The sequence below is a fragment of the Pempheris klunzingeri genome, chromosome 16, assembly GCF_042242105.1.
Source record: "Pempheris klunzingeri isolate RE-2024b chromosome 16, fPemKlu1.hap1, whole genome shotgun sequence".
Lineage (NCBI taxonomy): Eukaryota > Metazoa > Chordata > Actinopteri > Acropomatiformes > Pempheridae > Pempheris > Pempheris klunzingeri.
This window is the reverse complement of record NC_092027.1, coordinates 6,810,483-6,835,901: the sequence shown is the minus strand read 5'-3', so window position 1 is coordinate 6,835,901 and position 25,419 is coordinate 6,810,483. Positions and strand designations below refer to the sequence as shown.

General features: G+C 42.4%; 2 protein-coding genes across 2 annotated transcripts in view; both read right to left on the bottom strand.

Annotated features, from left to right (window-relative positions):
• The window catches only part of sdc2 (syndecan 2), a 41,889-nt gene extending 25,048 nt beyond the window's left edge, over positions 1 to 16,841 (bottom strand). The window contains exon 1 of the mRNA XM_070847003.1: positions 16,368 to 16,841. Within this exon, the coding sequence (XP_070703104.1) occupies positions 16,368 to 16,427 (60 nt within the window). The 5' untranslated portion in view covers positions 16,428 to 16,841. The remainder of the gene's footprint in view (positions 1 to 16,367) is intronic.
• Positions 16,842 to 20,334: 3,493 nt separating this feature from the next.
• Positions 20,335 to 25,166, bottom strand: LOC139216028 (protein phosphatase 1 regulatory subunit 36). Its single transcript, XM_070847076.1, has 7 exons — positions 25,157 to 25,166; positions 24,951 to 25,049; positions 24,539 to 24,679; positions 23,832 to 23,874; positions 22,884 to 23,113; positions 21,356 to 21,556; positions 20,335 to 20,876 (listed from the first exon to the last, which is right to left on the bottom strand). The coding sequence occupies exons 2-7, from the start codon at positions 24,953 to 24,955 to the stop codon at positions 20,606 to 20,608; spliced, it is 891 nt and encodes a 296-aa protein (XP_070703177.1). The 5' UTR covers positions 24,956 to 25,049; positions 25,157 to 25,166; the 3' UTR covers positions 20,335 to 20,605.
• Positions 25,167 to 25,419: the final 253 nt, after the last annotated feature.

Genomic DNA, 25,419 nt, shown 5'->3' with positions numbered 1-25,419 from the left:
GCTACACTGTGGGACTTCAGACTTTCTGTCCTTGTATTAGCTGCTCTACCTCTGTAGCACACATACTGTAATGTCGAACATAAAGGTAGACTGCTAAGTGTTTTAAACTCAGTGCCCTTAGTCTTTGAAATAATGGCACGCACATAGTTTCTGGCTCAAGAGGAGGTCAATGTCATTAATCACTGATCATGTGCTCCAGACTAAGAGCTAAGCTAATCAACTCCTCTTATAACAATCAAGACGCAGGGTCAATTCACTTTCAGCTCAGTCAAATGAGAGTGTAAATTAAAAACGATTCGATCCATATGAGAGGCCAATTAGCCAATCACTTGTCAGGAAACTGAATGTGCAGAGAAGTGGGTTTTTTTTTTCAAATTCAATAACAAAGATTAGATGGAATAAAAACTCTTTTTTGAGTAGATGGATTGTCAGCGGTTTCTGCTCTTATTGGCTCTGCCAGCTACACAATCCTCTAGTGCTTCGTGTCACAAAACACGTCTCTCACACCTCACACAGTCTGGTTTTCTCTGCCACTTTGTCATTGCAAGGGCATGGTTTCCATCAGCTCTGCCTTTTAAAAGCGTGTGTGTTTCGCCGGTGTTATAAAAATCCCCAGGGCGAGGTGTGTGTGATCGTGTGTTTAGCATCTGAGCATGCATGCGTCTGTGCTCGCATACCGTGTGTCATGTACACACAAGAAAGTGTGTGTGCGCATATGTTTGCTTGATGGATGATCTACGTTACCGGTTTTAAATTTAATATACTGCATCTTTTTTTTCAGCATTTTCATGTCTCTTGATCTGCGTATGTGTCTCTAACCAATCTGTTGCCAAAAAAAGAAAAAGAAAAAGAAAAAGCTTGAGCTTTTCATTGCCAGATCATTAACACCACAACATGAAAGCTTTCTCGAGAACTGTAGGGGTCAAAGTTTGCCCCATGTCTTCCTCACCACATAAAACACCGCAGATACAGAGGATGGATTGGAGAAGGAGGAGGAGGGACTGTGGCCCTGAGAGCTCAATGCATTGTACCCGCCAAAGCAGATAAGACAGAAACGTGCCGCTAGTCTCACAGAAGACAACAGAAATGAGGTACCAGGGGACACTAAAAAGCGAAGGTTGTGTTTTCTCACATTGCATGTGAGTTAAATTTGTTCTAGTTTTGCTTATTTCAGTAAAAAACTTGCCTAATGCAATTTAGATGACACCAATGTGTGGCTGGGTTATAAATACGTAAATAGAACGGTGGGAATTCGGTTAACCAACTTTAACAATCAAATACGCCATATTTCCATGCCTGTTAACCCACATGGTCATGTATGCACTTATCAGTGAGCCGAGAAAAAAATGATCATATGCCACATTCCGCCATCCAGGGCGCCAATCTCTCACTGCTGCCAGCTCTGACAAATAGGCCTTTATCACCTGAGATGAAAGCCAGAGGGGAGAGAGAGCGAGAAGCAGATGGGGCAGAGGCATGCGAGGAGGGGGGGGAGAGGGAGGAGAGCAATTTTGCCGCTTTGTTGGCTGATCTGGTTCAATCCTTGTGGTGCAGCGATTCAATTCCCATCCAAGCCTTTTCCTTAAGAGGATTTGGACTCAAGGGAGTCGGCAGGCCACAGGACTACAGTGAGGGGAGGAACCCGTGATGGGAGTGATGGAGGAGAGAGGCATGGGTGAAGGAAGAAAGAAAGAGGAGGATTGGAAAAATGCAAAAAAAAAAAATAAAATAAAAAAGCAACATCTATTGACCAGGGTGGTAAAGAAAGAAAGCAAAGGTCAAGGATAAATTCTGCTCTCAGTAAAGATATTATCACTTGTGTTGGCTATTAAAAGACAGGAGGGAAGCAAAGTTGGTGAGAAAGGTTAATGGACGGAGTGACAGACATTATAATGGTCAGACAGAAGAGATGGGACATGTGAGAGTAGCAGTTTAAGGAGCTGATAAACAGAAGGAACAGAGGGCATAGGGAGGATGAGATGATGGGAGCGGAGCGGCAGGTGGTGATCTCTGATCCCATTAACCAGGGCTAATCCTGACCAGCAGTGAGCGTGTTTGCATGCGGTGGTGTACATGTGAGTGTGCGTGCTTTTGTTGTTGGCGTGACATTCGGCAAAGCATCAGGTCTGTCAGTCAACCTGTAGCCACAACTGAGGAAAGATTGAGGTCAAATAACTAACTAAATAAATAAAAAACGAAATGTGCTAAATAGCACATGTGCAGGAAGCACTGCTGTAAATTCAATTTAGTCTTTGCTATACTGTGAATCTTGCCAAAAATTTGACTATCATGTTTGTACAGCATACATTTTTCTTATGTTTTAACAAGCGATTTCTTCTGTCATTTCTTGCTGCTTTCTTCTCTCGTGTCTGCCTGCTCTCCATCTCACCCTCACTCACAAAGCAACAGACTTCTGACGGCTCGCTGCTTGTCAGATGAAAGAGTGCATGTCTCAGCTTGCATCCACAAAATAAGAAAACTCAGGACTAAACTTTTTCTGAGTTTGAGAAAACAGCAGGTACAGTGTGACTGGGTGTGTCTGGCTCTCAGAGAGTGAGAGTTGGCCGTCACCAACAGTACAGTATGCACTGGGTATATTAATAGTCAGCTAGCCAGTATGTCTGGGGCACAATGTGTTTATGTAACAAAATGTACAGACTGGTTCACAAGACTGGTGAAATTAGAGTTGTTGCATACATATGCTCATATGAACAATAATTACAGTCTGAATCAGTGAATTCTAGATTAAGTTATATAATTCCTGTTATACTGTGATCACAGTAAAGCGCAAGTGACACTTGCCGATTCAGTAACACAGGTAAAAACAATGTGATATCATCGTTTATCCAATTTTTCTGTTTTGTAGCTGACTTTATATACGTAAGCACCAGGCCATCGCAGGTTAAATGTCACCAGACACCAACTGAGTGTTTATAGAAAACAGAGGTCACAGCTGAAAAGTAAAAAAAAAAACGCCATTGGAAGACAGTCTGTGGGTATTATGGATGTGGACAGCAGCAGAAGTATTCATTGTTTCCACATCCAATAGCAGGTGCTGCTGTAGATGGCACTTTGTCTTGGAATACTGAAAGTAAGCTACAGGAAGATTTTTTCAGAAAGACAGATGACTGAACAGCTGAGTAAGAGTTAGTGGAACAGTGGAACAGAGGCTGGTCCAGACGTGACGGGTCTCTGGCCGTCTTTGCAATGAGACCCAAATTAAATGTAACTCCTAGATTAGCTAAGCACCAAAAAGTTAAAGATATGTGTGTATTATTGCTCCAGTGATCAAATGAAAATTCCTGCAATCAGTGCATTGCCAGTTTTTTTTTTTTATCTTCAGGCCCAAATCCGGTCTGGGCCACCATGTCACATGATGATGTCAGATGACTACAGCTGCAGATGCAGATGTGCAGTAATCTTCTTTCATTCAAAACAAACCCCTGACAACTAAAATAGTGTCACATTATCACAAATACTAAAAAAAAAACAAATTTGTTTTCTGTGAATTGCCATTATTAAGCTAGCTTTTGCTAACTTTTAGTTTACACAGCAGACAACTGATTATGAACTCTTCATTTATTCTTTGTTGGAAGCTCGACAGAGGTGTCGAGGTGAAGAAAACAGGCTTGTAGTAATGTCTTGACACATGCTAGAAGTGCTGCAAAACCCAAAATAGCTTGGATATCCTTCAGGGTATCCTTTTCAGCCTTTAGAAAGTTAGCGAGGCCATATAATGGCAGGCCAGCACTCTGCATGAAGGATGGGCAAGTTGAAAAATCACGACAAATAGAAGTGCAGCTCTTGGTGAGCTTAGTGGGCAGAATGCACCGTCAGTAGGTCCAACGTGGGCTAGGCATGACTCATGTAATTGCACATTAATGATACTGTCTAATTGTGGGTGCATGAGCTAAGCTGAACGCCAGACTGTGTAGTGTAGCATCCACAGCCACACACGATTATATAATTGCTTGTCTCCATCAATACAAAACCTTCAAACTAAAATTACCTTTAAATTCCTTTCAATGAAATGTTTTCTTGGCAGTATTAGCAGACTATATGTTTGATTCCTGCACAAAATTTTAAGTAGCGCAAGACCCACCAAAGTAAAACGTATGAGCCAAATACCGAGGATAATGTGCACACACACATTCACGTGTTGAAAATGTTCAATTGGATGAATGGCTGTTGAAAATCAATAGACAGACGCACAGACAAACAGACTCCTTCTGTTCAAGTTAAAAGTGTGTATGCCCTGATGTGCCACTTTGAAGATGAACTTCAGATTTCAGGCATAGAATGAAAAATATGAAGCCACAGACCACTTTTCCACTGTAACCTGTGCGGATTACCAGTCTTGAAAAGTCACCTGAGGTTCAGATGGCAGATGCTGAGGATTAACCTGCTGTGGCTGGAGAGTAATTCAGACCTCTTAGCAGTGTCGAACTTGGCGTGCATATGCCAGAATACTCAGTGCAACACAAGGTCAGTTCATTTAATGGTGTCAATACCAGTTGAACGTGCTTGCGAGTTACAGTGGGAGCAGGCGAGGCTTGGAAGCAAAGCTGAAATGATTAGATGATTAGTCCAACAGAAGCATTTTGACAACTGCTTCAGTCATTTTCCAAGAAAATGTAAATGTAAATTGAATCTTTTTTATCATAAAAAAGTAGCAATCTGAAGAAATGAATCAGAAATCAGGGATTGTGGTTTATACTGGTGTTGGTGAACAAAGGTTCAACTGCACATCCTGCAGCAATCTAAGCAAAACTGTAGCACTTCCTTTGGTTCATAAATCTGACATTTCACCAGCGTTTAAGAACAAATGTGATTTTGTTTGGAGAATACAGGATGCCTTGGGGATCAAACACCAATCACACACAGAGGAAGTCGTTATAATGTGCATCTGTGTGCGTCTCTGGGTATGAATTATGTTAGACAGAAACACCACAGCTCTGTCCGCTCAGTTCCTGTGCTTGTTGAAACAAAGTGCTCCACAACAAAAAGAAAAATGCTTCCATGTTATACACATGGAGGCCAGCTGCTCGATGCTGGGTGCATTCTTCCCTTATCAACCAAACAACAGAGAGCCCACAAGTAAACTCAAAAATAGGAGTAAACAGCTCACATCATTCTGGGCGATATCCTTTTGAGAGCATTACCTGCTGCACTTCAGCTTTGATTAACAACTTGTCTGCTCTGTATATTTTGTTATATTACAGTAAGACCACATTCGCCCACTTTTAAGGATGAGGTGTACGTCCCTGATGTTGCAGCGAATCCATTTCGTCTTGGTTTCTTCGGGATATTTTGTGTGGCTTAAAAAAAAAATCCCCTGGCCTCTGGCTCATATTTGGAAATTATGGGATGAAATTCTCATTCATGCTTCATCCTATGTAAATAATTGAATTCTGGCAACCAAAATAGGCCCAATAGTCGAACCACAGCTAAGCTGCATTTTCAATTTTTAATGACTTTGCGGAGGAATAAGCTGGGACTTTATAAGAGTGCCAATTTATCAAGACACACTTTCAGCTGAGAGAACACACAGTTAGCCCAATCTCTCACATCCTTTGGATGCAGGACAGAGATCAGTAACAAAACTCCTGCAGCTAAAAATGGCTCTTAATGTGTCTGCCAAACCTCTGCTCCCTTACTCACTACATAGCCTTTCCCAATTCTTCCCCTGTGCTGTAATTCTGCAAGAATGTGTGGTTTCAGAGGACTGCAGTCTGGATTTCCTGAAAGGTCCAGAAACAACACAAGATACTGGCCGACTGGCGCTCCACCCTGTGCTCCAGGTTTTACTTTACCACCTCCTTGCTAACAGGCTGAGGTTGCTGGGGTCTCCAGAGAGGCATCGTGAGCGTTGTGTAAGACATCAAAAGACAAGCTCAGAGACAGCATTCCTACAGCTCTTATGGGAATAGGATTAATGGTATGTACATTCAAAAACTTAAAGTAAAAACAGACAGAGATGTGCTGTGAAAGCTGGGGGGCAGAGGTTGCGGTGGTGCATCTCAAACTAAAGAGAAGCCACCATCAAAAACCCACCAGGCAGCACATAGTGTGCCATAAAACCTCCTGTGGTCACCAAGTCACACATAGTGAAGTGCGACCTCACTAAACAAAAGCAGAGGCTGCGACAGTAAGCTATCATCTTCAAAAAGGCATCTTCAATCCACTCTTTAAAGCCGTGTGACGCAGTGAATGTGTAGGCAGCGCCGTCTGCCACACACAGATGTGACACGGTCAGCACAGTTCATGAGATACACATTGTAAAAGCAGCATTGCTCCTCACTGATTATAATTAAGGTGCCTCTAAAGTAGAAGGGAGCTGAAGTAAGTAAGAAAATTCAGCACTTTGGTTATTGCTCTCATTATATGACAAAAGTAGTCATTATGGCTTATCAAGCTTTTTCACATCGACAAGGACACTACAGCGACCAGAACATTCAGAACTTTAGTATTCCAGCAATTCATTATTCCGCTTCCAAAATGTTGGTAGGACCCATAAGACAACGATTTAAACAAGAACGGTCGATTTGAAGCACCTGAGACCAATCATGCAACTAAATAGAATTATTTTGTTAGACTTTTCCTGCCTGATAAACACCAGTTTCTCTTTTTCCATGCCCACTAGTTTATAACGCAGCCTCTCAAAGCCCAAGCTGAGATATTTTCTCAGACGTGACGAAGCTCCTCCAGAGCCTCAGCAGACATTATACAAGCGTTTTCACAGGCTGAGTAGTTCTCCCCGTGACTAATAAAGTGATTGTGATGTGAAAAATCACTGGAATTCCCCTTTAAATTTTTCTGTGACAGAAACTTCACTACAGAAACACATGAAATGATTCCAATCAGTGATTTAATGTTTCAATCATTTCTCAAGCAATAATGCCAGACATTACCAAGTTCCAGCCGCTCAGTCGGGAGACTTTGCTCTCTTCGCTTTACTTTGTTCATCTTGTGGGACAAGTCATTTCTGTGGTAACTGATTTAGGGTTTTGGACTGTAAGTTGGACAGTTTAGTTGGATTAAGATGTCGCCTTGAGCTTTAGGTATTTTTCACTAACTGAGGAAATAATGCATGATGAAAATAATCATTTGCGGCTGCACTAATATTGATGCTACTTTACCACCAACACTGGGGAAATTAATTTTCTTGTAAACAACCAAAAGTCTACATTCACATTCATTCAGGTCTAACAGAGCTGTTGAAAGGATTTCCTACCTCACAAAACATTTAGAAAGCCAATTTAGAAAAAAAAAAATCAATTATGAGTTGTTTACAATTCCATTTATTTTTAGCAGCTGGCAGCTGTCTTCTTCCCTGCCTTTGTTGGTGCATTGCTGCGCTTCTTCGCACATTAACGCCAACTGTTGCTCAGTGAAATAACGTGGAGCTAGCAGCACGACCGTGCATTGCTCCATGGCACTACTGGTGGTTAAAAACTCCACAGTGTACCTATAACTTTGGCTGACTTCAACAAAGACACTGAGCTAATGAAGACAAATGAAGAAAAATTAAGAAACACTTAAATGGGTTAATTGAGCACAGCTGGATGTACGAGGCCATCGCTTTAGTCAGCCAAAATGTTGTGAAGCTATGAGACTTAAAGCTGCTTTAAGCTTCTGAAGATCCCTCATTCTCTATACATACACTATTCAATTATTTGTGGTGAACCTGGAAAGCTGTACAGAAACTGTGATGGAAAGCCAGGAGGCTCCAGCATCTGCTGGATGCCCGGACAGCGAGTATATCCAGCTGAATCTGGAGGGTCGCGGTCATGCAGCCATTCCACTCACCCACCCAGTCACTTGATTAAACAAATAATCATCATCAAAGTAATCGAGCTTTGCACCCTGCCTGCCTGCTTTCATTACACCATGAAAACCGGTTTAAGCATAGAATTGAAACCATACAGATTATAAGTGAAGCTGTGACCTTGGCTGATGTCACTGTCAAATGGGCTTATTTTTTGGGGGGTGGAAGTAAGACAGAAAGAGCCAGAGAGAAAGGGTGAAAGCAAGAGTCAGACCAAGATAGGGAAATCCTAAGAGAGAGAGTGTCAGTGAGGACAGTGTAAAAGCTGCTTTATGTCCTCAAATTTTGGCAACTGTTTTATTTGACGCTAATAACGCGTTTTGGGAATATTCCATTTCAAGTGTCTAAATCTCAACCTAAATCTCACCGTAAAGCCTGCAACCTAAACACACACAAAAATAGGCTTCCAGTAAAGGGGTCAAAGGGTCAACCGTGTACCTGACTGTGGACATGACACATTAAGACTGGCAGCCTCTGTTTGTTTAGAGACCTCTCCCTGAAATTTTCCACCCATCAAGAGGGCTGTGTGGTCGCGCCCGAAAGCAGAGCGCCGGCAATGAGCGTGTCAGCGGTATTTGCATTTAAAATCAAAATGGATTCCATCTGACACGGTTTCTCTGGTCTAAAGCCTCTCTGGGCTGAATAATAAACCCAATCCCTCGGCGTAATGGAGGAGTGACTGCTAGGGCGCTGAATGCAGCACGGTGCTCCTCTGAAAGGGTTTACAGTCGGTGTTGAGATCACAGATGGCTGTTAACAGAATGCATTAGTAAAGATTAACTCGCCTGGTAGAATCGCCACATTAGTGCCTTTGATCATGTTAACAACCACAGCAGAGAGACGGTATGTGGTATGACCTCGGGCTGCACTGTTAATTGTGTGTGGCAAATTTACTTTCAGAAAATGAATTTTGTTTTTTTCAGAATATTGGCAAAACATACAATATAGAACATCCACCAAAGTGGTCAAGATGTTGAAAAGATGCCAACCCTGCAGGCAAGTCACTTTATTCTTATAGGAATATGATAAAATTCACAAAGATGTGCTGCTTTTGTTCATCTCATGTGATAATAAACTGAATGCTTTGGGGTTTTAGACTGTTGGTCAGGCAAACAAAACATTTAAAGATGCTCATTTTGGGAAACTTTGATGTTTTTGACATTTTTTGGTCCAAAACAACCAATTCAATGACCCCGATATTTCCCTTCATCTAACCCTGATGGTGCAGCATTGAAGTCATTATTTAACACAATACATACAATCTACATTGATAAGCATGCTGCATATGAAGCAAAATGAATGCACCATAAGTGAGTTCACCACACTGAGGGGTTTTGCTGCTAGAGCCTAACATGGTCTGGTATGACCACTAGCTCATGGTAGCTTATGCAAGCTAATGTGATCCGACTGTATGATTTTAGAGCATGAAAGTTCACCTTTTATATACAAAAAGGATTCATGCATATACAAATAATGTTTTTCAGATTACAGATCATAAATTAGTTTCAGGCTCAGTGTGAAAAGGCCTTCAGTGTGATCCTCAACGGCACATAGTATAAAGTATATTCTTCTTAATTTTGTGCCCAGCAATGTGCATTTGTATATTTGCCCCCTTTTTCACCACCGTTAGCTCATTCAGTCTTGCAGGGTGAGTCACTGTCTGGACTGGTTTGATGATGTGGTCACAGTTCAGACTTTCAAACATCGAATGTCTGCCACAACAGTACACAAGAACATCTGGACACAGATCTAGGGTCTTGACATCCCGGTTCCTCCCAATCAAAATAAGGAACTGAAGCAAACCAAAGCAAAGTCAGCACTCGCCATAAACTAGGATTAAAAACTAAACTAGGATATGAAAACACTCCTGAAGACTCAAATGTTTGTTTTTGCCAGAAATATGGAGTGTTTGAGACGGATGCACATTTTTTCTAAGCATGGAAAAACTGGCTTATTATTAAATTACAGGTTATGTGCTCATAAGGAAATTATTTAAAGCTGGGAGCATTCGGGAGCCCATTCAGACTACCCACGTGGAGACACTGCAGGAAACACTTCTACTTCCTGTTTCTTTGTGATCCATTTTAATGACAAACACATCTTAATAATGCATATTCAGAACTGCTCAACTGGAGCTTTTAAAGTCACTGCTTTTCACTAAAAAAAAAAACGAGACGGGTTCACACACCAGCATGCATTTAGACGAAGAAGTGCTATGTGGGGAGTTCACTAATGAATTCTCCTCAGCAGCTCATCAGCTTCCCCAAATATCATCTGGAGTCTCAAAGTTCTCTCATGAAAACAACTCTAGACTAGATTAAGTGACTGCATGCAGTATAATTTGCGGTTGGTGATACACCCTGCACAGAAAGCGTGATTTACACGCTTTAGCTCATTCGGTGCTGTTTTGACTCGAGATGTGGGAAATAACGGGAACACCAGACATTAGAAGGACGTTTTTCTGCTTGGAGGAACGCCAGTGCAGATATCAATTTGGCGCCTTTTAGAGACGATAAAGAGCACTCGTAAATATGAGTGAGCACAGATGTGTTAAATGTGCCGTGCCATTTTCCACAGCAATCTTGGGAGTTAGATGGAAAAACCTAGCTGACGTCATGGCTTCAAATATCTGCTGGTTTTTTTTGGGTAGTATACAGATGGAACACATTTGGCCCCGAGATCATTGTCTATTCAGCAGAACAAAGTCGACCAGGACGGTTTTCATGAGCAGCGTTTAATTTCATGGGCAGCGTTTAATTTCACTTCATCCTTTAACAAGCCTTTAAAAAAAAACCTGAGCTGACCACAATCTACGCAATGATGTCTAATATCGTTTTTTTAAAAGAAAATGAGTGATAAGCCAAGATGTCTGTCATCAGAGTTTCAGCTCTGCAGTAAATGCACAAATTTTCTGGTGATTTTTACGTTCTTTGACGTCTCTGGACAGTGTAATCACATGTAAAAAGACAAAATTTCAAAATCCCAACTTGAGCTCTCTGAAATGATGATGTGCTTTTTTAACTGTATTTTTTGACAATATGAATAAAACCATTAGTTTTAGCTCTACTTAACAGAACATGACTGACGAAGGAAAGAAATCCAGATTGTTCACACTCGTGAATTCCTCCAGTGGCATCTTTATAATTAAAAGTGATGCGTGCGTAAATTAGAGCTACTTTTTCCATCAGTGTGGACACTTTTGTATATTTTGCTCATTATACAATAAAAAGAATCCAAATAATATTCATTTTCAGCTCTCTCATCACACTCATACTGGCATTAGTGTATCCTCACAATTGCCAAATAGCAAAAGCGACAGCAAAGCAGACTCTTCACAGTAACTAAAGAATGAACAGTATGGGCCTAAAACTGTGTTACCAGCAGACCAGTCCAGTACCTACATACCAAATACCATTAGCAGCACTCCATTTACCACATGGGTTTGTCTCTGTCATCTCACCCCCTGCTGAGTTAGACACTTTTCACACCTCACACAGTAAGGCTCCAGACAGGTCCTGTCTGGCTTGGTGAAGCCTGAACACCATAAGGGAGGTAGGGTTCACACTATTCCCCCACTCCTTTGCCTTCATCTCCCTCTTCTTTTCCTCTTACTGACTAAACCTGGAAGGCAGCAGGCAGTAAAAAAAAAAAAAAAGAGAAAGAAAGGAAGAAAACAGACGTCCTGACACAGGGTTTTCCCCATTTTTCTTTGTCACAACCACAATCCCCTCCACTGCAGTCCTGCCAGGGAAGTTTCCATTTGCTAAGCTAATTAAATGAAAGGGAGAAATAGAAAGAGAGCGAGGAAAGAGGAAGAGTAATGTTCCAGGTCTACTATATCTAAATATTTTCATCCAGATTGCCACAAGCACATGCAGAGGCTTTTGTTGTCCACAGTTGCAGCTTCTGAAAGTGTGTAAGCTAAAAGGTGGCTGAAGCCCAACATAAACCGGTGCTGCTGTCGCCGGATTTTGCTGTGGCCACATCTCCCTAATGTGTTTTCTCTATGCCTTGGTGGCTGGGATGACGGTATTTTAAACGTGTTGCTATAAACTTGTGCACACGCAAACACACACACACACACACGGGGACATAAAAAAAGATACAGATGCACAAAACCAGCACACACAAACTCATGCACAGTCAACAGAGTTTGACTATTTGTGAGTCTTTACTAGTATGCACAAGCCCCTGCCAAAGTAAGAGCCTCTTCCAACTCGTCAACAAGAGAGAGGAGGAGGTGGAGGAGGAGGAGGAGGAGAGGGGAAAGCAGTGCCTTTCAAACACACATACGTCCTGCAGATGTTAGCAAATTCAATGCAAGCACTCACATCTTAAAGGGAAGGGAACGGAAAAAAAAAGGGGGGGGGGGGGGTGTATTCTGTGTGAAAAAAAAAAAAAAAATTTAAATATATCCTTTCCCTTCATTCCTTCCAGCTGCCTGAGAAGGAAATATAATGCCACTGTTCTCAGCCTAATCCAAGACACTGTGGTAAGGACAGGCAGCATCTTGACCATGCTGGCAGGGAGATGTGGCAAAAGGGGGGGGGGGGGGGGGGGGCAATGTAGAGACAGAAAAACAACACAGGGGAAGCAAGAGACCATGTGTGAGAATGTGTGTTTATCTACTTGTGTGTGTGTGTGTGTGTGTGTGTGTGTGCGTGCGTGCCTGCATGGTGACAAAACAGGAGTTCATGCGTGGACACAGATGGATTCAGGGGGAAAATGGGGGTGGTGGTGGTGGTGGAGGTTGCTGTTGTGCTTTCAGTGGTCCAGCAGCCCCTGCCTCCTGCCTTCTGTAGAGTCCATTAGTGATTGCATAATGCCTGGCAGACAGGGGCTGAGTGAATGCACCCCCTGAAGGGTCGGACACCAGCGAAGAGGTAGGCTGCTCCGCAAGAAACTCGATGTTCCCATGTGTGTCAGTGGCGGATTTATTAGAAAAACAAAAACAAAGTAGTGGCTTTTTTCCTTTTCCTTTTCTTTTTCTTCTTTTAAACAGTCTGACAAAACAGAAGCAGTTGCATGCAGGGGAGCTCCTCGTGTCTTCAGTCTGAGGAATTCTAGGTTAATGCAAAATAAAAGAGCATCATTAAATATACAGCAGGAGAAGCTGCAGTCACAGCACAGCATCTGGTCTCTGCTCATGTGGTGGGCTATTACATCCTTTCATTTCTTTGCTCTCCGCTCTGTCAGTACCCTCGTATCCCTTAACTTTTATTACATTCTTTATTTGGACACATTCATCCTCGCCGCCCTTCTACTTTTACATTCCCTCCTCTGGTGAATGATGAACAAGTGGATAAATATTTTGTCCACCAACTGCAGACAGGCGTTTTTACTTATTCATCACAAAGCACATTGGAAATGAAGTGCGGTAGAGATGAAGCATATTGCTTTTATCACTGAAGAATGAGGAAGAAAATTTCCAACGTACACACGTCATTCAGGCGGTGAAAGCTTTGTGCTGCGGAACAAAACGAGTGAAGCGTTGCGTTCAGTTCAGTAGCCTTGGAGTGGGTATCAGGAGGATTTGAAAAGAAATTAACATACTTTTAGGATTCAAATAACGTTCATATCAATCTACGCAAAAGGAAATAGTAGTGTTGGTGTTCTCGGTGCGTCTGGGGATGAATGATGTGTGCAGATGTGTTTGACTGTGTGTTTTTATTTGTCTGGAAAAATGCCCGAGACAGCCTTCTGTTGAGAGGAAGGTCAGCTTTTGCGTCTGCACTGTTCATTTCCTTACCAGCAAATCAGCACGCACAATCAGCACTCAAGCCAGAAAAAGAAACTTGAATACCACTGTGGGACTTCAATGATACACCCCTCACAATACGCACAGCCTGCACCTTTTCCTTTCCCTCGAAAAAACCATCAAAGGCTTCGATTTTAAGTCTTGCATTTGGTGACTTGGCCTTTTCACCTTTGAAATAATATAGGGGATTTTCTCAGGCTTTGTGCGTCTTTTCTTTTTGTCTGTTTCTTGACTGACTGATGTTAGTTTATCACAGCGGTCCGACCTCACTTGCCTTTTTTACAAAAAAAAGACGTTCCCCTCTCTCTTCCGCCACACTCCAGCTTTCCTTGACCTGTCCTTGGAAGCCTGGCTCGTACCAGATCCAGCCCTCCTCTGACGTGATTCTTCCGAGTCCAGCATCAGAGTGCGAGACAGCACTCAGACCCCCCAGCCCCAGTAAATCACAGATGTAAAAGGAGGTGAACAACACCCACGCTTCCCACCAAAACATGACACAAATTACAGACCACAACATCTGGTGAGTGCCGTGCACCGAAACACAGCGGGGCGGGCTGAGGACACACAGCCTGGCTTAGCCTGGCCAAACTCCTCCACCTCGTCCACAAAGGTTCTCGGAGACTGAGGAGTGGAAAATGTCACAACAACTGTCTGAGAGAGGAGTTGCAGGAGATGGGAGGCCGCTACAGTTCCATAATTCACTCTGTTGATCTCATCCAATGAGAGAAGACCAACCTGGCGCGCCGCTGAGCTTTTTCCTTGAAGCTTCAACATGTGTACGGACCTCACATGCTGCATCGCTGTCAAAACACTTACAAGCTTAACTGTGAGCTTGTAAGCAGGCAAGCCAACCAAAACAGCAAGAGACATGAATGGTTTCTAGACAAAAACACAGCTATTATATATGACCGTATGTTTTTTTGGTTCAGTGATGGAATAATTAGTTTTTCAAAGGCAGGAGCGGTGAGTTCTACCGTACCCCTGTGATGTGATGGGGTAATTAAAGCACAGACAGATGTGCCTAAAGCAGGTTATCAAGCACTTGTCAACACCAGTGCAAATATTGAGAATCAATGTCACGTGTCAAGTTCCAGTGAGGCCTTCAGGGGACACAGATAAAGGGGAGGCAGATATTGATCAGGTTAAAGTGTGTGTGTGTGTGTGTGTGTGTGTAGGATTTGTCTGTGTAAAGTCATGTAGATGATGATGGTCGAGCATGCTGAGTTTTTTTTTAAAGATCGTGGGATACTATACTCTAAGTAAACAGACAAATATCATATAGCCTACTGTCCAATTAAGTATTGTAATAAATGCTACTGTGGTGAAGCTTTTAACTGTTGTGGAAACAGTGTCATAAAGTGCTTTTAAGAGTTTTGAAGCTGTAATTTGTGGTGGTGTTTGTATTGTACTCTTACATGTCCAATTGTACGGTCACTCTGTGTATACTTGGCAGTTATATACACGATCAAATTAAAGTCCAGCGAAGAGCCTGGCTGCTGAGTACAGACACATGGCCCTGGCGTGAAGAAAAGTAATAGATACCATGTAAAAAAAAAAATGTAGTCTGAGGGTGACCTCATGCAAAACAATGAGTCATTAAAACAACAGTGTCTGAATCAGCTAATTGGACGAGCGGCTGTAACAGAGGAGGAGGAGGCACTGCGCCAAGCGACAAGTCACAACCCACAGAGAAACAACAGGAGGGGACAATAATGACAGGGGCTGCACATGAAAGTGCCAAAATCTGTCACTCCTACAACCCGGCCAATTTGCAGCGTGATGCACACTCAGTTGGGAGGCAGGACGCCGACTTGAACCTGAAACTGAATCGAGGAAGCAGCAGCAGCAGCAGCAACACACGGGTTTAAACCCAGGCTGTGACTGATAATAATAAAAAAAGTCGAAGAGTCGAGAATGAAAGTTAGGATATTGCTCTGGTGTGCCCTATTTATTTAAATGTCACAGCCACTCAATGATTGCCACCAAAAGGAGGAAAACAAAGATTTATCTGTCTGGTAAGCTGGAAGGCTCCAATAATGATGACATTTACTCAATAATGCATCAATTTCAGTGAGAATGGACCTGCACAGCTGTCATAGGGGCCAACATCACAACAGATCACTGCAGTACAGCTGAAACACTCTTCTAGAGGCGCTCTCTGGTCCCTGATAGTCAGCATGGTGGCCATATCTTTCACTTTAGCTGTCATGCAGTCTGGAACATGCCCATTTAGACGTGATGTTTCTAAAGCTGGTTGTGCAATTACTCCATAGCTCTGATATAGATACTGAAGCAGCAAAACAGGTATGTTGCATTCATTCTAATCCACTGAGAAACTGAAGCTGAGCACTTGAGGTTCAGCAGTGAGTGAAGCACATTGACATCTGCAGGCTCCGTTTGAGCTCGTCGTGCATATTTCAGTATCTTATATGATAAGAATAAAGACATTTGTTGTAGTTTCGCGCAAAGTGGCAGCAATAGGCCTGCCTGCTTTTGGCTGTCATGCAGAGATTCAATGGGCTTCTTGGTTTAAACCTTTCTTGTTGTTTGGTCCGTCGTGTTAAAGCAGTGTTTTGCATTAAATGAAAACACACACACACACACACACATATACAAATGCGCACACATGGAAACCAGCAAATCGCTCCGAGGATTTTCTCTGACAAACTGCGAGAAAACAAACAGAAAGAAGGAGAGAAAGCAGCGTCTGGTCCGTGCGTGGACCCAAGTTTCTCACCCACGGCGATCATCCCGATTCAAGTTTGCTTTCCAGAAACTTACCCTCTCCCCGGAGAGACAGACGGTGAGCCCGAGGGTCAGTATTATCCAAACGTTCCTCATTATTCCTCTGTGTGAATTAAAGGCGCGTTGTTGCGAGCGAAAAGTCAGATCTTCCCCCTCTGCTTCTTCTTTCTCCCTCTGTCCTTGCACCCTTCGCTCCAACTCCTGCCGCTTCTCTCTCTCTCAGGAGTGGGATCCCACCGGATACGTGTTGCGTTTTGGTTATTCCTCCCCCTCTCTCTCTCTCACTCTCTCTCTCTCTCTCTCTCTCTAGCTCTCTCTGTGTGTGTGTGTGTGTGTGTGTGTGTTCGGCAACTTCTATTTTTCTTCTTTTTCTCTCTCTCCTCTCTCCCCCCTTGTGTGTAAATCTGTGTAAAATGCGCACAAATACGCGCGGTGCAGATTGTGGAGTCCTCCCGTTGCGCCTTGCGTCAGCGGTGAGATCCACGCACGAGTCGGCCGGCTCGCTCGCGCTCCTCTCTCTCCCTCAGCTCTCCCTTGAAATAACGAGGACAAAGTGTTAAGCACGAGCACGACTGACGCTCCCCGCGGGGCTCAGTGCGTGCGCTCCTTTCGGCCATGTCACCGCGAGACGGAGAGAGAACTTGGGAACCAAGTAGCCAAAAAGGAAACTGATAATAACGCAACAATCAAAACCAACAGTTATGTTGACGCCTTGTAGAGGTTACTATTGATTATTGTGTGTTTTCTGCTGGGGAGGTGGGATGACAGACTGAGCCTGAGAGAGAAAAAAAACAAAAAAAAAACCTCCCAGCTAATTGAGCCATTTATCTCCACGTCTAGATGATGATCATTAAATGCGCCTTAATGAGAATTCCGTGATTTCATCCAAATTACAGTCAAGTCTCGTGTTTATTATGCAGCAGTGATATTATGAACACGTCTGATTAGCCGGTCATTACTGCTGGAGTTCGGCAATGCCGTGGAATAAAAGCATTACTCTTTAAATGCAGATAAAAGCGCGCAGCACTCTGTTAGAAAGATTCAACACAATAGAGACGGAATTAAACACTAAAAGGAGTTGGATCAGTTTGGTGACTCTTCCCCGAGTTCAGCCATTTGTGGGCAAAGTCTCCCCCTGCTGGCATGACTGGATAACTCCTCCCATAATTTACAGATTATTACATCATTCATAAACGTATGTCTGGAAATAGAGCTGAATACCTGTAATATTAGTGTTGATTAATCACAAGTTAGATGTCCTAACCTGTGAAGCCTCCTTATTTTGGAAAAATGAAGCTTGCAAACACAGATGTGAATGCACACATTTTTTTTTTGCAGGCACAAGTTAACTAAACTAAGACGGCAGGTACAAAATTCAATTTCCAAGCACACTTTTGAATGACAAAACATTTCACAATGATCACTTTAGTTAAGACAGACCCTGCAGTGCACTTTAATCGGCTCTAAGACGTGCTACTGGTGCATGATTTGAGAGGCAATTGCGTGATTGTTTCATTACATTTAAAAGGTGTGATTGTTTTCTTCCTGGCAGCCTTCAAATTGTCCACAGACGACAAGCTTTCCAGCACAATCTTCCACCACGTAGTCAAATTTCCAGATCAGTAAAATCCCATTCGGAACAGTGGAAAACAGCATTTTTCCCAGAACCTTTTGAAAACCACTAATCCCACCCGATAACAGTCCGCCCTTTGTCCACGGTGAACGCTACAACTCTCCTGATCACAAGTGCTGCCAAACTAAATTCCTTAGGCACCATCTTAGCCACATATATTGCAAGTCAGTTCTGCAGCCACAAGGTGACCACAGGAGTGCAGAGGCAACTGTGCACTGGTGGTGCAATCCCATAAATCTTACATGTGTCCATAGTATTTTGGCTAAACTGTGAATATGCCCTACTTGCATTGGTGCTAGACACAAGCATACATTGTAAAATATGTAAATTCATTCTAACCTGCTGTTAAACCACATGATGTCACACCCTTGATATGGTTTAACCAGTTAACCTTTAACGCTCAGATGGTTGGAGATGTGAGTCGCAGCCAAATTATAAAGCCCTACTAATTAGTGCCACTGCTGGATCTCTCATTTTGAAAAAGAACACTTTCAGGACTTTTGAAAGGCCGCTTAAATCATTGTGACGACTCATTAGCAGGAATATTTCTGTGTGCAATGAATCATTGTTGTGCAGCTTTTCTGTGGAGGCCCCATTGGTATTCACCATTAGTGAAACTTTCATCTGAAACCAAAACAGTTCGAGCTTTTTAAATGGCACTTTCACCAACTCCGGTTCGATTTGTCCTTCGTTGCATTCGGATCAACGCCGGCAGACTTTCCTCTCAGCTCACTGCTGCGGTGTTTTTAAATCCACTACTTAAATTTCAGAGACAAAAGCAAAATCAGGTAGAACAACGGAGAGTCTATTGAAAGCTGTGTGAAGAGGCAGATAACTCTTTACACCATCGATGATTAGAGACAATCCAACAGGAAGTCACACAATTTCAAATCTTAAATCTAATCTCTGTACTGTTAAAGGAATAGTTTTACATTTCGGTAAATACAATGATTCGCTTGCTTAGAGTTAGATAAGAAGATAAACACAGCTCTCATATTTGCTCTGTAGATATGTAGCTCTATAATGTATATGCAGATGTTAGCTCATGTAGCGGTTTTCTTATCTCAGCATAAAGACTAAAAACAGGGTGACACAGCCAGCCTGGCTCTGTCCAAAGGTAAACCTGCCCACTACCTAAAATCTTCTGATCTACCTAACCTGACTCTCTGACTAAAGTTTGCATCATGTGACATTATGTTTGTTAAATATGTGCACGTACAGGGGCTTACATGCAGGACCTTTTCTTGGTTCCAGCCAAGAAGTAATACGGCACAAAGGCTCCTGTAAAATTGTTATTTTTTTACACTTGGGGTTTTGGACGGGTTAAATTAACAAGAGGTGCTGCTTCAGAGCTGGATTTTGTTACCTTTGAACAGAGCCAAGCAAGCTGTTTCCAGCCTTTATGCTGAGCTAAACTCGCCGGCAACCTTCAATTTAGATGCAGTATTTACATTACAGACTTGAGGGTGGCATCAGTCCTCTCACCTGTGTGTTACAACAAAGCAAATAAGTGTATTTTCCTAAACGTTTAGCCATTTCTTTAATGTTAAGATTAGCCAGCCTTTTCTTGTAATTCACACTGATCACAGATTTGGTCCCTGCTCCACAGCTAGCGTAGCACATCTTTGATTATCTAGTTAAGCCAGGGAAAAGAAGGTGGTAACTGATAAGTTAGCTTTCACTCTGCTAAATATTGTGCTGCTTGCCTGGTATTAGCCACACTGTGCTAGAGGAGGAGGACAAGGGAGGAGACAAAGTGGAAGTAGCCATCAAGGTATGAGGACAAGACAGCAGAAGATGGGAGAAAGTAACAGGTCTCATTTGATCTAAGCAATTCTCTTTGTCCTATTTATTTGTATTATCTAAGTTATTTGTAAACTAAACTTAGAATATATCTTGTGGCCCATCCCCCATCCTAATGCACAAGCTTCCCAGGCCTCCTCCAACTCCTCCTCCTCCTCCTCCTCCTCCTCCACAGAGGGCTTAACTCTACTCTTGGTGTCCCAGATTACGCAGCCAATTAGGGCGAAGGCAAAGCCCCTTCTGCTACCAATCCTGGCTAGAGGGTGGTGTGTGTGACTGTGTGTGTGTGTGTGAATGAATGTGGCAGCAGTTCATGTTAATGTCAGCCTGTTGTGAGGCAACGCAAGGACACAGAATGACTCAGTGGTCTAAAGGGAAGCCTTCGATGATCTGAATAAAAAAGGTGAACACTGATCGGGATGACAAACAGTGTGAACACTGTATAATTTGATTCTCAAAATACATATTATCCATTGTGAATTATGCATGCAATGTGCTGGACTTCCTTCATTTTCATATGTGAATTGAAAAGCTTTCAGACTCTATAAAGGTGCAGACCTTCAAAGATGAATTCCATTACATTTTATTCAACAGCACCACCAGCTGGCAAACACGAAACTGATTTGGATTCAGAAGCTAATCCCAACAAATACAATATGTGTGACGACAGACCAGTGAGGTGCCTTTGAAAGTAAACTCAGCTGCTAGATTGAGCCTCTCTCTTTGTTTGTGACCTTGTGGGCTGTGCTGAGGGATGCATTTCTACGTGCAATGTCTGTATTATATTAGTGAATGTGCTGTTGTACTCAAAACTTTCTGCCACTTTCACACATGCAAGTCATTCAGTGTCTGAGGTCACTGCCTCAGTGGTAGATGCAAAGTTTCTAGTGTTTAAGTGGGTGGTGCTGCCATTTCTGGCAAGGCCTGTCAACTTGGGTCCCATTAAGGACGACCTGCTACCCCGAGCACGGATGCCAGGATGGTCCTCGCTGTTGTTATTGACATCACTTCCTGGTTCATGGTCGTTATCCTCATCCCTTTTTTGTTCTCCACAGGGTATCAGGGTACTGTGGCTGAACTCTCTCAATGGCTTGCCAAGAATCCCGAAGCTGATTTAACAAATAAATGAAGAGAGAAAGAGAATAAAGTGGATTCATTTTTGTTTTTTTTATGCTATCTTGGCACAAAAATACACATAAAATGAACACAATGTGGAGAGCATTATTTATATGACTATGGTTAGATGGTGATAAAGATTTCCATTACATATGAAATCTGAGAGTAAAAACCAGAGCGTTCTTTAATACAAACTGAGCACTGGGAAACACTCATAATAGGGTCCTGTAGAGTGAGTATTACTGCACATGATCACAATAGTGTTCAGTTTTTCAGTGTTATAGTGAGTTTGTTTTGGAATATTTCAGCTCCGCTTATGGTCACACGTCACTTCATGTTCAAACTCTTTGTCTGACATCAGCGCACATGTAGCACTTACGTTACGTTACCTTGGGTACGGCAGTAGTGCATCAAAATGATTCACAATCCGCTAAGTGTTATATGTGACATATTCTTTGATGCTTTACACCACCTGACACTGGCCAGCTGCTGGTTGAGCTCCTCCGTCAGGGCCTCAGCGTCACAGTGGTCTGCCTGCAGCGGGGTCTGCCTCCTGGCGCGGCTGCCGAGGAACAGATGAGGAGACCGTTCTTTGGGCGACGGCAGCAGACACACCATCAGTGGAGATCGCTGATTAACTATACTGCCGAGGGCCGGACGCCTCGGAGACTTTCTGGGGGAAAATGTCCGACCAAGGAGCAGATTGTTATGAATTTGTTGTATATAAACACCCTAGGGAAACATGCAAATGTTAAAAAGATATATAAAAACTTATATAGTCTGATGGCAACTAGTGTGTACACATTTCTATACTATAACTTTTACATCCTCAACTGGTAGAAAATCAGACAAATGTATGACCTTTCACTGTAAATCTTTTACACTTAATTAAACTTTGTAATACTTAAGGTCTGTCTATACAGTAGTAGATTCAGGCACAGACAACAGCCGTAAAAGCGTTTCAAAAAGGAGAAACTCCTCACATTTTGCTATGCAAACCTATAGTACTCATGGCGAAAACTTAAATATTCAAAACTAATAGGATGCTGCTGTAGAAATCAAATTTTCAATATCCAGGGTCTATTTCAGAACAAATACAAAAACCTATATAGTCTGATGGATGTTTTATCACTGTCTTTTCAATGTCTGCAAAACAGCTGGAAGCTGCTCTAAAGCTAGTCCAAATCATGTCGCGTACATCCACTGTCAGGAGGAGAGCAAGCTTCAAGCCCAGCTTTTGATTGCTTGGTCTCAACCTGACAGCAGGAAAGAGCGCTGGGCCTCTGACAGCTTACACAACTGCCAATCTTGTGTCAGACACAGCAAAGCAACATAAAACAGGCTGTCGGACAAAGCTATGAATCTGTCTGCATCAATCATATTCCAGTTAAAGGTCTGACATGACATCCATCAAACACGGACAACTTTACTGCCGGCGCTATTAAGTGAGTTACTCTACAATATGTCAAATCAGGGTCGAACTGGTTAAACACATTGATGGTTAGACAAGTCGAGTCTAGTCAATTTTAGTCATCACAGATCACATTTTGCCTTAGGGGCTTTACAATCTGTACAGCATACGACACCCTCTATCCATCTATTCATACACCCACAATTTGGATAAGGAAAAACTCCTCAGGAGTTCACCAGGAACACAAAGCAGAATTTAGCAGCTAAAAAGCTGCTAGCACTGGACATACTGTATGAATTAGGGTGACAGGATGGTGAGTGAATCACAGGAATCAGTATTTCTATCCGCTAAATACTTTGTCAAAGTTCATCAACAGAAAGCAAATGTGTCATTGGGCCAGATATTTAGTTTTTAACTATAGTAAGTCAGAGGCAAAGCAAGTACTCACTGAAGTTGATGGAAATATGACCTGCCTCCAAAAGCTGGCCAACACTCAAACTCTACTCAACTGCAGAGGACCATTATTATGTATACTGCAGTTCCCCTCTCACTGGCACTTCAACACAACCTTTACTTCACTCAGAGGCACCTGTGCTTGAATGTGCTATTACGTCCCATCTCCTTGGGGTCAGCTTCTCCCATCTTCGCTGAACCATCAACAGCACTGAAGATCATTCCCGAGTCCCCGTTAGTCCTGTTCGTCACCGCCGCGTTGAAGGTGTCTGAGTACAAAAGACGCCCCACCTCCTCTTGGATGTCCCTCAGGTCCTTCCTGCCAAACGTCACCCAGGCCACATAACAGAAGAAGCTGTACAAGCACTAGAAACGGAGGGCGAGAGGAAAAATGGGGAAGAAGAGAAGGAAGAGTGTCACCTTCAAATCATTTATTTCCTTAATCAATCTGAAAATAAGACATTCATCCACTTTGTTCATGAATGAACTTTCAGCATCCCCTCTTTTTGACCTAAACTCAGGCGACCACTTATCCTTCTGTGCTTTTAAAAAGGTCACAACAGCAAATTCTCTCCAAAAAGGTCACATAAAAAACAGGCAATAAGCTGCTGCTGTTAGCGTGATATTTCTTTCCCTGTCCACCCACCTGGCTAAATACTGAAGAGAGCCTGTCAAAGCAAAGCACCTGTGTTGAGTCAACATTTCCCACCACCAACTAATTCATTAAGGCCACCAGGCAAAACCAACACTCAATGTCGTTCTGTTCTTCTCACTGCCGTCTGTATTCACAGATGGTGAACTGGCCTTCACTTGGAGGCTGCATTTTTCTCTGTGCAGGTGAAGCAATACAGTTTCGAATGTTTCAACATGCTGGTTTTGTAAGGGGAAAAAATGTATGTCAGTCAGTTACAGAGTGAAAATCATAAGTTTAAAAAAAAAAAAAAAACAGGGGAAGTGTTGGGGATTGGCTAACCAATTCCCATCATTCATAATGACTTTAGAAACATTTTAATTGTAGAGTTTCACTTTCAATTAAGGTGATGAGTACTTTTTTGGCACAGTGTAGGATTGTTATTGCACCTACCGCATGTAGCAGCCATTCTGTACTGTTTGATGACTTCCGGCCCCTGCAAAAACACAGAAGAGCTCGGTATGTTGTGGCAAACTGTGACTGGTTGACTTCTATTCTTGGATGACGTGATAAAATGTCACAACTGTGTTGCACTGCAACATTTGGTTCAGAATATCTGAGTTGTCTGACTAGATTTCTAGCAGGTAGCTGCATTTCACCAGTATGTAACTCAAAACATTTTCAAGAGAACACTGAGGACAAAGAACAACTTTTAAAGTCAGACCTAAGATACAACTACCCAACCAGTGCACAAGACACAATGGAACTAGAGGGCGAAATGTAGAGTATTAGATGGGGCAGATCTTACTTTGGGATTAAATAATCATGGTAATAGCGTTCATGTTTTACCCAATTCCAATTATTGTAACAATTAAAATCATAGATATAATAAAGATTCCAAAATTCTCAATATAACCGAATCCAATTAATATAAATCCTGCCCTTATTTTAGAGTTACTGCATAAATATTAACTCGGCTAAATGTTTTTCAGTTACTTTCTCAGAGCCTCTTGGGAAGACTATTCTTATCCAGTGTGACCCGGGAGGTATTTTGAAAAAGTATGACAAGCAATGCATCCTGGTAATTAGACAAGTGAGTGAAAATGCTGGGGAATCGAGGGAATAGTGCACATCTGTTCTGAATCTGAACAAATACTCACTTGTGATATGACATGTGTTGATGCTGGTTTATCTCCAGGCCCATGATTAGGCTGAAGTAGCACACAGCCAGCTTCTTCTGAGCAATCTCCTTCTTGGCCAAAGCCTCAGCGATCATCTGGTGCTCAGTGATGATGTCTACACTGGCAGGTTTGTTGGGAAGGGAGTGAGGGTGTAAAAAATGAGATCAGAGAGGAGCCAAAGGGGGATTAGAACAAGGAAAAATATATGGGAAACAGACGTCACAGACACTGGTGGATAAAGAAGGAAAAACATCACAAGGCAACTAGATAGTAACTGTGACAAAAAAAAATAAAAATACTAACAATATAGGCTATAATAACCAGCCTGTGTGATAAATGATGGCAGTATATAGTATACTAGACAACACCGCTCCATTCTTAGAATACTTACGCCATTGAAGATTTAGGTTTGTTCTCCAGATACTTGTGTTCAAAGAAACAAGACAGGTAAAGAAGAAGGGCAGTCAGGACTTCATCAAGATCTTTACTCCTGGATGCCGGCAAGGAATTAGTATCAGTGTATGACTTATCCTTTCTTACCATGTACAACAATGAAAACTGTGTGTACGAATAAGATCATATCATTGTATTCCTTACTTCAGCACAGCCAAGAAGCAGAACGGAATAGGAAGCGAATAATTCTCCTGCAGCAAAGTGACAGCCACCTCTGCAACACACGGAGAGCTTCGTCAGAGCAGGTTCAAGGGTCATCAAGCACTCACTGGGGATAGAAACATGTCATTCTCTAACTAAATATTTTAAGTTTGATACGTATTGATATTAGGATTGATCATTCATGGATTGTTCTTAATTTTGGAAAAGCACAATCACAAGTAAATGCTGCATGGGATGACAAATCT